General features: G+C 51.7%; 1 protein-coding gene across 1 annotated transcript in view; it reads left to right on the top strand.

Annotated features, from left to right (window-relative positions):
• The first annotated feature begins 1542 nt into the window (after positions 1-1542).
• LOC142906751 (UDP-glucuronic acid decarboxylase 1-like) overlaps positions 1543-12107 on the top strand; it is a 38645-nt gene continuing 28080 nt past the window's right edge. Inside the window, exons 1-3 of the mRNA XM_076055165.1 lie at positions 1543-2086; positions 5417-5444; positions 10863-10911. Of these exons, the coding sequence (XP_075911280.1) occupies positions 2005-2086; positions 5417-5444; positions 10863-10911 (159 nt within the window). The 5' untranslated portion in view covers positions 1543-2004. The remainder of the gene's footprint in view (positions 2087-5416; positions 5445-10862; positions 10912-12107) is intronic.

Genomic DNA, 12107 nt, shown 5'->3' with positions numbered 1-12107 from the left:
AGTCCACACACTCTGCTGTAGGAAAGAGTGAGATGGAACAGATGGAGATTAGTCCACACACTCTGCTGTAGGAGGGAGTGATATGGAACAGATGGAGATTAGTCCACACACTCTGCTGTAGGAAAGAGTGAGATGGAACAGATGGAGATTAGTCCACACACTCTGCTGTAGGAGGGAGTGATATGGAACAGATGGAGATTAGTCCACACACTCTGCTGTAGGAGGGAGTGAGATGGAACAGATGGAGATTAGTCCACACACTCTGCTGTAGGAGGGAGTGAGATGGAACAGATGGAGATTAGTCCACACACTCTGCTGTAGGAGGGAGTGAGATGGAACAGATGGAGATTAGTCCACACACTGCTGTAAGAGGGAGTGAGATGGAACAGATGGGGATTAGTCCACACACTCTGCTGTAGGAGTGAGATGGAACAGATGGAGATTAGTCCACACACTCTGCTGTAGGAGGGAGTGAGATGGAACAGATGGAGATTAGTCCACACACTCTGCTGTAGGAGGGAGTGAGATGGAACAGATGGAGATTAGTCCACACACTCTGCTGTAGGAGGGAGTGATATGGAACAGATGGAGATTAGTCCACACACACTGCTGTATAAGTGAGATGGAACAGATGGAGATTAGTCCACACACTCTGCTGTAGGAGGGAGTGAGATGGAACAGATGGAGATTAGTCCACACACTCTGCTGGTGTGATCTACCAAGCCTCATTGCCCCGTGTATTGATAGGGAAACGATTTCCATAGAAATCAATGAGCAATAAATTTTTATTTAAAGCTTTCGTGACTGCAGTGATTCATGTTCTTGGTTCTTTCGGTAAAGTCACGTTGAGAATGTAATTGTTTTATATATATTTTATTATTTTATTGTTTCCCTTCAATGTGACTTTATCGAAAGAACCAAGAATATCAATGTTAAGAGTTGAGGAACCGGTTCCCATAGAAAGTCAATCGGACAATGTTAAGAGATGGGGAACCGGTTCCCATAGAAAGTCAATGGGCAATGTAAAAAGGTGGGGAACCGGTTCCCATAGAAAGTCAATGGGGCAATGTTAAGAGATGGGGAACCGGTTCCCATAGAAAGTCAATGGGCAATGTTTTGAGGTGGGGAACCGGTTCCCATAGAAAGTCAATGGGACAATGTTAAGAGATGGGGAACCGGTTCCCATAGAAAGTCAATGGGCAATGTTTTGAGGTGGGGAACCGGTTCCCATAGAAAGTCAATGGGGCAATGTTAAGAGATGGGGAACCGGTTCCCATAGAAAGTCAATGGGGAAATTTTAAGAGATAGGGAACCGGTTCCCATAGAAAGTCAATGGGGCAATGTTAAGAGATAGGGAACCGGTTCCCATAGAAAGTCAATAATAATCAATGTTAAGAGATGGGGAACCGGTTCCATAGAAAGTCGTGGAATCGAAGAATCGACGATCCAACTAGCGAGTCGAATGCGCGGAATCGACTCGTTCGACCAACAACGACGTCATTGTCCAGCCGCCTCCATGGTATGCAAATTAGGGGCGCGCCACGTGACTCGCGCTCCACTCGGGTGACGTCACGCCGCGTAATTCCCCCTCCCCTCTGCTTATAACCGATAATTAATTAGAGCAAATTTAAAACTTTGCGGACTTTAGTGGCATTCTACGACCGCCAAGGACGGCGCTTTGTTATCTCTCGGCGCTCGTCTCTTGTTGAATTAAAAACTGTTTAAACAAAAAAAAATCCCCTCAGACTTTCGCTACGGTCCTAACCCCCCACCCTCCACCGTCGGCTAGGCTTGGGGTGGCCCTGCCGGCTTTGTGACGCCCCGGTCGGTAAGGGCCTTCTAGGAAAGTGCGCTGTAGGCCGAGGCTTACGGGGTTGCGAGCGGCCCGGAGGGTGAAGGTGGAGAGTTTAGGAGTGGGTCTCGTACCGTAAACTTCAAACGCAGAGCGACAATTACTTAACGCGCAAAGTGTAACTCACAAACGCGGCGCTTAATGTCCGGATTATGGTAAATTTGTTAAATTGTTCTGGACACCACAGGGCTATGAAGGTGTTGGTGCTTCTAGCGTTAGTGGCCTACATTGTCTGTGAGTATTTGAACCGAAACCGAACATATATAACACCTTTATAATGTGTTTAGTTTTATTTGCAAGGTGTAATAAGGCACGTTACACTGAGCTGCGTAGTTGTCACCCCCACCCCCCCCATGGGGTTCATGTCGTATTCTTGTACGGCGAAATAAGAGTTTTCACATCCATACAGCCGTTTCAATACGGGCAAATTTTGGTTTATTTGTCAATACACAGGAGGTCGTGGGTTCGATCGTGACCCTGACGCCTGCTGCTGCTGTATATGTGGAGTTTGTGTGTCTCTCTGTCATCACCACCGTGGCTAGGAGATGTTAACTACCTCGCCTGGTATACAGGAGGTCTGGGTTCCATCCCGACCCTGACGATGCCTGCTGCTGCTGCTGTATATTTGTAGTTTGTGTGTCTCTCTCATCATCACGGTGGCTAGGAGATGTTGACTACCTCGCCTGGTATACAGGAGGTCGTGGGTTCTATCCCGACCCTGACGATGCCTGCTGCTGTATATTTGTAGTTTGTGTGTCTCTCTCTCATCATCATCACGGTGACTAGGAGATGTTAACTACCTCGCCTACCAAGAGGATGTGGGTTCGAACGCGACCCTGACGATGCCTGCTGCTGCTGTATATTTGGAGTCTGCGTCTCTCTCATCTTAACGGTGGCTAGGTGATGTTAACTACATCGCCCGGTATACAGGAGGTCGTGGGTTCGACCCTGACGCCTGCTGCTGCTGTATATTTGCAATCTGCGTGTCTCTCTCATCATAACGGTGGCTAGGAGATGTTAACTACCTCGCCTGGTGTACAGGAGGTCGTGGGTTCGACTCTGATGCCTGTTGCTGCTGTATATGTGGAGTCTGCGTGTCTCTCTCACCATCATCATAACGTTGGCTAGGAGATGTTAACTACCTCGCCTGGTATACAGGAGGTCGTGGGTTCGACCCTGACGATGCCTGCTGCTGCTGCTGTATATTTGCAGTCTGCGTCTCTCTCTCTCATCATAACGGTGGCTAGGAGATGTTAACTACCTCGCCTGGTATACAGGATGTCGTGGGTTAGACCCTGACGCCTGCTGCTGCTGTATATTTGCAGTCTGCGTATCTCATCATCATAACGGTGGCTAGGAGATGTTAACTACCTCGCCTGGTATACAGGATGTCGTAGGTTAGACCCTGACGCCTGCTGCTGCTGTATATTTGCAGTCTGCGTGTCTCTCTCTCTCATCATCATAACGGTGGCTAGGAGATGTTAACTACCTCGCCTGGTATACAGGAGGTCGTGGGTTCGACCCTGACGATGCCTGCTGCTGCTGTATATGTGGAGTCTGCGTGTCTCTCTCATCATCATAACGGTGGCTAGGAGATGTTAACTACCTTGCTTGGTATACAGGATGTCGTGGGTTAGACCCTGACGCCTGCTGCTGCTGTATATGTGGAGTCTGCGTCTCTCTCATCATCATCACGGTGGCTAGGAGATGTTAACTACCTCGCCTGGTGTGCAGGAGGTCGTGGGTTAGATCCTGACGATGCCTGCTGCTGCTGCTGTATATTTGCAGTCTGCGTCTCTCTCTCACTCTCTCCCCGTGGTCGCGTGGATTTTTGTTCTCCGGGTCCTCCGGGTTTACCCCTCCACGTATAGAATCCAACAGTCACGCGTTGAGATCATTGAGATTATTTTCGACTGCTAATAAATGGTCCAATTGATTTATGGTGGCCACTTTTGTTGAGCCGTCACTCGTGGTGGCCAATAATTTAATGCCTCGGTGGGGCTTTGCCTGGTTTGGATGGGGGATTGTTTAGTGACGTAAAACCTTGGGATCGCGAGCATAATTCGTTCCGGAAACGTATTTGTCATCCAAAGCACTCGTATATCAAAGCACTCGCGTATCGGTTGTGTGATCACGTGACGCTCGGCGGTACAAAGCGTGTGCACGTTAACACTACTCGTATTGCAAGATCCTCGCACGTTTATCAAATTAATATTTATTTGAAAAAAATTTGCTCGTCTTGCAAAACACTCGCAGACCAAGTTACTCGCAATCCAAGGTTTTACTGTAGTTGTTTGTGTCTGGGTGATTGTGTTTACCTTTATCGCACTTTGCGCTACGATCGTGTGTTTTTTGTAATTGTGTTGTTGCAACGTTCTTACTTGCTCTGTGGCCCCTGACTGGGACATCTGTGAGCAAAGAGCTTTGTAGCTCGTCGGATTCCTCTTGCAGTATTAATACAGATTCTGATTTTTAGATCGCCAATTAATCCAGTGGCATCAGGGGCAGGAGGGGGTACTGAATTAAAAAAAAGCCGGATAATCACTACATCATCATGATTTTTGCACATTATTGCATGACATGTTTTCAGATGGTTATGTGTATATATGGTTATTTTGTGTTTTAAATGTGTTTATTATCTGAAATTCGCGTAAATAAACAGAAAAATAGACAAACATAGGCATCTTCCCTTAGAATTTTACGGTATTTGCCGTTTCCTGTACTTACCACTCCAATCTCGAAGGCTCTGCATAGGAGTCCCTATACTTACGAACGCGCTATGTCACAAAGGTCTGTTCATAAGTCGATTTGTTCATAACTCCCAACTTTACTCCTTTCGATTCCAAACATCTTGTACTGCGTGTACACGAAACACGGACTCGTTCGTAAGTAGAGGGGTTGAACATGTAGCAGGCTTTCGCGACCAATATCATCCATAATGCAGGTGCTTTGGGTTAGATCACGTATTAATATATAAATGTTGTGTAGTTAAACCCACCACCACCACCGCCACCCGACACAGCCAACTAGTGAAGGTTATCACGTAAACAGAACGTGCCAATTCGTCACGAGCACCGCACTCACCTGTGTGTCGGAGAGCCAAGCCACAACGTTTACAATCCCGAGTACGTCGTTTCGCCAGTAATTACAACCAGCCGCGTCAGGCGACAGCCAGAAGTGAAGGAGTCCCTTTTAACGTCATTTAACGCTCAAATCGAGCGCGGCTGCTTTGCTCTTTATTTGTATCGCACGCTATCCACGGTGGTGCCGATCGCCGGACCTGGTTACTGCTGCGGCGGCCTTTTGGAGCGGTTTCGCCGGATCGGCCCCCGGGACCGCCGGACGAATGTAGCGATCGGCCGGATAAGCGCGCGGTGCCCCCGATAAGCGACGATCACGCATACGTCGCTGCGTTCACGCTTTGGTCACTGACGTCGCTTGCCCCAGCGGTGTGTGCAGGCTGTGCGGGGGGGGGCGGTGGGAAGGGGTGATCTGCTTTGATTGTCCTTGACTAAAACCGTGCCTTCTCTCTCTCCCTCTCGTTTTGTTTTTCGTGTGTTGCAGCCGTCTGGGGCAACCTGACGACTATTGGGTGAGCTTGAGACGCGGCGCCCCGTCCAGCAGAGAAAACGCCCTCGCCACATGAGGCTGCTACGTGTTGCTCTCGCGTTGCTCTCGTGTTGCTCTCGTCTTCTTGTCTGTACATGTGTTGAACTTGGTTTGCACCGTACGTGGCCAACCGCGCTATATCTGTGTGTGTGTTGAACCTTCTTTCGCACCGTACGTAGCCAACTGTGCTATGTGTGTGTGTATGTTGAGTCTATGGTGCAGTGCTGAGTCTATGGTGCAGTGCTGAGTCTACGGTGCAGTGCTGAGTCTCTGGTCAGTGCTGAGTCTATGGGCAGTGCTGAGTCTATGGGCAGTGCTGAGTCTTTGTGCAGTGCTGAGTCTATGGTGCAGTGCTGAGTCTATGGTGCAGTGCTGAGTCTATGGGCAGTGCTGAGTCTATTGGCAGTGTTGAGTCTATGGTGCAGTGCTGAGTCTATGGGCAGTGTTGAGTCTATGGGCAGTGCTGAGTCTATGGGGCAGTGCTGAGTCTATGGTGCAGTGCTGAGTCTATGGTGCAGTGCTGAGTCTATGGTGCAGTGCTGAGTCTATGGTGCAGTGCTGAGTCTTTGGGCAGTGCTGAGTCTATGGTGCAGTGCTGAGTCTATGGTCAGTGCTGAGTCTATAGTGCAGTGCTGAGTCTATGGGCAGTGCTGAGTCTATGGGCAGTGCTGTGTCTATGGTGCAGTGTTGAGTATGGGGCAGTGCTGAGTCTATGGTGCAGTGCTGAGTCTATGGTGCAGTGCTGAGTCTATGGTGCAGTGCTGAGTCTATGGGCAGTGCTGAGTCTATTGGCAGTGTTGAGTCTATGGTGCAGTGCTGAGTCTATGGTGCAGTGCTGAGTCTATGGGCAGTGTTGAGTCTATGGGCAGTGCTGAGTCTATGGGCAGTGTTGAGTCTATGGTGCAGTGCTGAGTGTATGGTGCAGTGCTGAGTCTATAGTGCAGTGCTGAGTCTTTGGGCAGTGCTGAGTCTATGGTGCAGTGCTGAGTCTATGGTCAGTGCTGAGTCTATGGTGCAGTGCTGAGTATATAGTGCAGTGCTGAGTCTATGGGCAGTGCTGAGTCTATGGGCAGTGCTGTGTCTATGGTGCAGTGTTGAGTCTTTAGGCAGTGCTGAGTCTATGGGGCAGTACTGAGTATGGGGCAGTGCTGAGTCTACGGTGCAGTGCTGAGTCTATGTGCAGTGCTGAGTCTATGGTGCAGTGCCGAGTCTATAGTGCAGTGCTGAGTCTATAGTGCAGTGCTGAGTCTACGGTGCAGTGCTGAGTCTATGTGCAGTGCTGAGTCTATGCGGCAGTGCTGAGTCTATGGTGCAGTGCTGAGTCTATGGTGCAGTGTTGAGTCTTTGGGCAGTGCTGAGTCTACGGGGCAGTGCTGAGTCTACGGGGCAGTGCTGAGTCTACGGTGCAGTGCTGAGTCTACGGTGCAGTGTTGAGTCTATGGGCAGTGCTGAGTCTACGGGGCAGTGCTGAGTCTACGGTGCAGTGCTGAGTCTACGGTGCAGTGCTGAGTCTACGGTGCAGTGCTGAGTCTATGGGCAGTGTTGAGTCTATGGGCAGTGCTGAGTCTATGGTGCAGTGCTGAGTCTATGGTGCAGTGCTGAGTCTATGGTGCAGTGCTGAGTCTACGGGCAGTGCTGAGTCTATGGGCAGTGTGGAGTCTATGGGCAGTGCTGAGTCTATTGGCAGTGTTGAGTCTATGGTGCAGTGCTGAGTCTATGGGCAGTGCTGAGTCTATGGTGCAGTGCTGAGTCTATGGGCAGTGCTGATTCTATGGGCAGTGCTGAGTCTATGGGCAGTGCTGTGTCTATGGTGCAGTGTTGAGTCTATGGGCAGTGTTGAGTCTATGGGCAGTGCTGAGTCTATGGTGCAGTGCTGAGTCTATGGTGCAGTGCTGAGTCTATGGTGCAGTGTTGAGTCTTTGGGCAGTGCTGAGTCTATGGGGCAGTGCTGAGTCTATGGGGCAGTGCTGAGTCTATGGTGCAGTGCTGAGTCTACGGTGCAGTGCTGAGTCCATGGTGCAGTGCTGAGTCTATGATGCAGTGCTGAGTCTATGGTGCAGTGTTGAGTCTTTGGGCAGTGCTGAGTCTACTGGGCAGTGCTGAGTCTACGGGGCAGTGCTGAGTCTACGGTGCAGTGCTGAGTCTACGGTGCAGTGCTGAGTCTATGGGCAGTGCTGAGTCTATGGGCAGTGTTGAGTCTATGGGCAGTGCTGAGTCTATGGTGCAGTGCTGAGTCTATGGTGCAGTGCTGAGTCTATGGTGCCTTGCTGAGTCTATGGTGCAGTGCTGAGTCTATGGGCAGTGCTGAGTCTATGGGCAGTGCGGAGTCTATGGGCAGTGCTGAGTCTATGGTGCAGTGCTGAGTCTATGGGCAGTGCTGAGTCTATGGTGCAGTGCTGAGTGAATGGGCAGTGCTGAGTATATGGGCAGTGCTGATTCTATGGGCAGTGCTGTGTCTATGGTGCAGTGTTGAGTCTATGGGCAGTGTTGAGTCTATGGGCAGTGCTGAGTCTATGGTGCAGTGCTGAGTCTATGGTGCAGTGCTGAGTCTATGGTGCAGTGTTGAGTCTTTGGGCAGTGCTGAGTCTATGGGGCAGTGCTGAGTCTACGGTGCAGTGCTGAGTCTACGGTGCAGTGCTGAGTCTACGGTGCAGTGCTGAGTCTATGGGGCAGTGCTGAGTCTACGGTGCAGTGCTGAGTCTACGGTGCAGTGCTGAGTCTACGGGGCAGTGTTGAGTCTGGGCAGTGCTGAGTCTATGGGCAGTGCTGAGTCTATGGGCAGTGCTGAGTCTATGGGCAGTGCTGAGTCTATGGGCAGTGCTGAGTCTATGGGCAGTGCTGAGTCTATGGTGCAGTGCTGAGTCTATGGGGCAGTGCTGAGTCTATGCAGCAGTGCTGAGTCTGTGGTGCAGTGCTGAGTCCATGGGCAGTGCTGAGTCTATGGGCAGTTTTGATTCTACGGTGCAGTGCCGAGTCTATGGGGCAGTGCTGAGTCTATGGTGCAGTGCTGAGTCTATGGTGCAGTGTTGAGTCTATGGTGCAGTGCTGAGTCTATGGGGCAGTGCTGAGTCTGTGGTGCAGTGCTGAGTCTGTGGTGCAGTGCTGAGTCTATGGGGCAGTGCTGAGTCTATGGGGCAGTGCTGAGTCAATGGTGCAGTGCTGAGTCTATGGGGCAGTGCTGAGTCTATGGTGCAGTGCTGAGTCTATGGTGCAGTGCTGAGTCTATGGGCAGTGCTGAGTCTATGGGGCAGTGCTGAGTCTATGGTGCAGTGCTGAGTCTACGGGGCAGTGCTGAGTCTACGGGGCAGTGCTGAGTCTATGGGCCGTGCTGAGTCTATGGGCAGTGCTGAGTCTATGGGCAGTGCTGAGTCTATGGGCAGTGCTGAGTCTACGGTGCAGTGCTGAGTCTATGGTGCAGTGTTGAGTCTATGGTGCAGGGCTGTGTCTATGGTGCAGTGCTGAGTCTATGGGGCAGTGCTGAGTCTATGGTGCAGTGCTGAGTCTATGGTGCAGTGCTGAGTCTATGGGCAGTGCTGAGTCTATGGGGCAGTGCTGAGTCTATGGTGCAGTGCTGAGTCTATGGGGCAGTGCTGAGTCTATGGTGCAGTGCTGAGTCTATGGGCAGTGCTGAGTCTATGGGGCAGTGCTGAGTCTATGGTGCAGTGCTGAGTCTATGGGGCAGTGCTGAGTCTATGGGGCAGTGCTGAGTCTATGGGGCAGTGCTGAGTCTATGGGGCAGTGCTGAGTCTATGGTGCAGTGCTGAGTCTATGGGCAGTGCTGAGTCTATGGTGCAGGGCTGTGTCTATGGTGCAGTGCTGAGTCTATGGGGCAGTGCTGAGTCTGTGGTGCAGTGCTGAGTCTGTGGTGCAGTGCTGAGTCTACGGTGCAGTGCTGAGTCTACGGTGCAGTGCTGAGTCTGTGATGCAGTGTTGAGTCTGTGGTGCAGTGTTGAGTCTGTGGTGCAGTGTTGAGTCTATGGTACAGTGCTGAGTCTATGGTGCATTGTTGAGTCTATGGTGCAGTGTTGAGTCTATGGGCAGTGTTGAGTCTATGGTGCAGTGCTGAGTCTATGGGGCAGTGCTGAGTCTATGGGGCAGTGCTGAGTCTGTGGTGCAGTGCTGAGTCTATGGGCAGTGCTGAGTCTATGGTGCAGTGCTAAGTCTATGGTGCAGTGCTGAGTCTATGGTGCAGTGCTGAGTCTGTGGTGCAGTGCTGAGTCTATGGTGCAGTGGTGAGTCTATGGTGCAGTGTTGAGTCTGTGGGGCAGTGCTGAGTCTATGGTGCAGTGCTGAGTCTATGGGGCAGTGCTGAGTCTACGGGGCAGTGCTGAGTCTACGGGGCAGTGCTGAGTCTATGGGCCGTGCTGAGTCTATGGGCAGTGCTGAGTCTATGGGCAGTGCTGAGTCTATGGGCAGTGCTGAGTCTACGGTGCAGTGCTGAGTCTATGGTGCAGTGTTGAGTCTATGGTGAAGTGTTAAGTCTATGGGCAGTGTTGAGTCTATGGGGCAGTGCTGAGTCTATGGTGCAGTGCTGAGTCTACGGTGCAGTGCTGAGTCATATGGTTCAGTGCTGGGGCAGTGCTGAGTCTATGGTGCAGTGCTGAGTCTATGGGGCAGTGCTGAGTCTACGGGGCAGTGCTGAGTCTACGGGGCAGTGCTGAGTCTATGGGCCGTGCTGAGTCTATGGGCAGTGCTGAGTCTATGGGCAGTGCTGAGTCTATGGGCAGTGCTGAGTCTACGGTGCAGTGCTGAGTCTATGGTGCAGTGTTGAGTCTATGGTGAAGTGTTAAGTCTATGGGCAGTGTTGAGTCTATGGGGCAGTGCTGAGTCTATGGTGCAGTGCTGAGTCTACGGTGCAGTGCTGAGTCATATGGTTCAGTGCTGAGTCTATGGTGCAGTGCTGAGTCTATGGGCAGTGCTTAGTCTATGGTGCAGTGCTGAGTCTATGGTGCAGTGCTGAGTCTATGGTGCAGTGCTGAGTCTATGGGCAGTGCCGAGTCTATGGGCAGTGCTGAGTCTATGGTGCAGTGCTGAGTCTATGGTGCAGTGCTGAGTATATGGGCAGTGCTGAGTCTATGGGGCAGTGCTGAGTCTACGGTGCAGTGTTGAGTCTATGGTGCAGTGTTAAGTCTATGGGCAGTGTTGAGTCTATGGGGCAGTGTTGAGTCTATGGGGCAGTGCTGAGTCTATGGGCAGTGCTGAGTCTATGGTTGAAATTCTACAACAATGCGCATTGATTAACAACGCAGACGATTGGAATTTAACGTGTTGCGTTATCAATAGGCGTTGCTTGCATTAATTAAGTCACTGCTGTTGACTACATCGATAATGGCGCTCACGATCGTCTTAATCACCGGTTGCGCGTGCGTGCGTGTGCCTGCGTGCGTTCGCATCGCCGCAGAAGCATGAACGAGGGGCAAGTGAAGAAGATTGAAGAGAAGATTGAAGAGGTTCGTTGTTGTGAAACGTCTGCCCCCCCCATCTCCCCACCCGTCTGCGACACCACGCCACACCTCGCGCGCTCACATACATCATCACGAGCTAGCCGCGTTCGCGATCCGGCGATTCACCCCGCTGCAACCCGCTCACCCCGCTCACTCAGATTCACCCCACTCCTATTCACTCCGATTCTCACCCCGCTCACTCCGATTCTCACCCCGCTCACTCAGATTCTCACCCCGCTCACTCCGATTCTCACCCCGCTCACTCCTATTCTCACCCCGCTCACTCAGATTCTCACCCCGCTCACTCAGATTCTCACCCCGCTCACTCCGATTCTCACCCCGCTCACTCCTATTCACTCCGATTCTCACCCCGCTCACTCAGATTCACCCCGCTCACTCCGATTCACTCCGATTCTCACCCCGCTCACTCCGATTCACCCCGCTCACTCCTATTCACCCCACTCACTCCTATTCACTCCGATTCTCACCCCGCTCGCTCCGATTCACTCCGATTCTCACCCCGATCACTCCTATTCACCCCGATCACTCCTATTCACTCCGATTCACCCCACTCACTCCGATTCACTCCGATTCTCACCCCACTCCTATTCACTCCGATTCACCCCGCTCACTCCGATTCACCCCGCTCACTCCTATTCACTCCGATTCACCCCACTCACTCCGATTGACTCCGATTCTCACCCCACTCACTCCTATTCACTCCGATTCACCCCGCTCACTCCGATTCACCCTATTCACTTCTATTCACCCTGCTCACTCCTATTCACTCCTATTCACTCCGATTCACGCCGCTCACTCCTATTCACTCCACTCACTCCTATTCACTCCGATTCACCCCGCTCACTCCGAATCACCCCGCTAACCCACTTGTTCTTTCTTACGGGCTGCTGATGTGGATGCAGAGCCCTCCAAAATCTGTTCAAGACTGTACGGAGAGATCTTTGTTTTCTTGAGTGAGTGTGTGTGTGGGTGAGCGGGCGAGCGAGTGGGTGAGTGTGCGAGTGTGCGAGATCTGGACAAAGTCCCATCGGTGAGCTCCTCCGGCAGGCAAGGCTGCGTTGGCTGGGCCATGTAGCCCGCATGCCCAGCCACCGCATGGCTGAACAGCTTTTGTTCGGCGGGATAGAGGGGGCTAAACGGGCGCGGCACGGGCTAGAGAAGAGATGGAGTGACGTGGTACA

Source organism: Petromyzon marinus, chromosome 70 (genome assembly GCF_048934315.1).
Source record: "Petromyzon marinus isolate PM22_M1 ecotype Great Lakes invasive population chromosome 70, UKy_Petmar_22M1.pri1.0, whole genome shotgun sequence".
In the NCBI taxonomy this organism is placed as follows: domain Eukaryota; kingdom Metazoa; phylum Chordata; class Hyperoartia; order Petromyzontiformes; family Petromyzontidae; genus Petromyzon; species Petromyzon marinus.
Note: the sequence above shows the minus strand (reverse complement) of the source record. Positions and strands in the feature narration are given on the sequence as shown.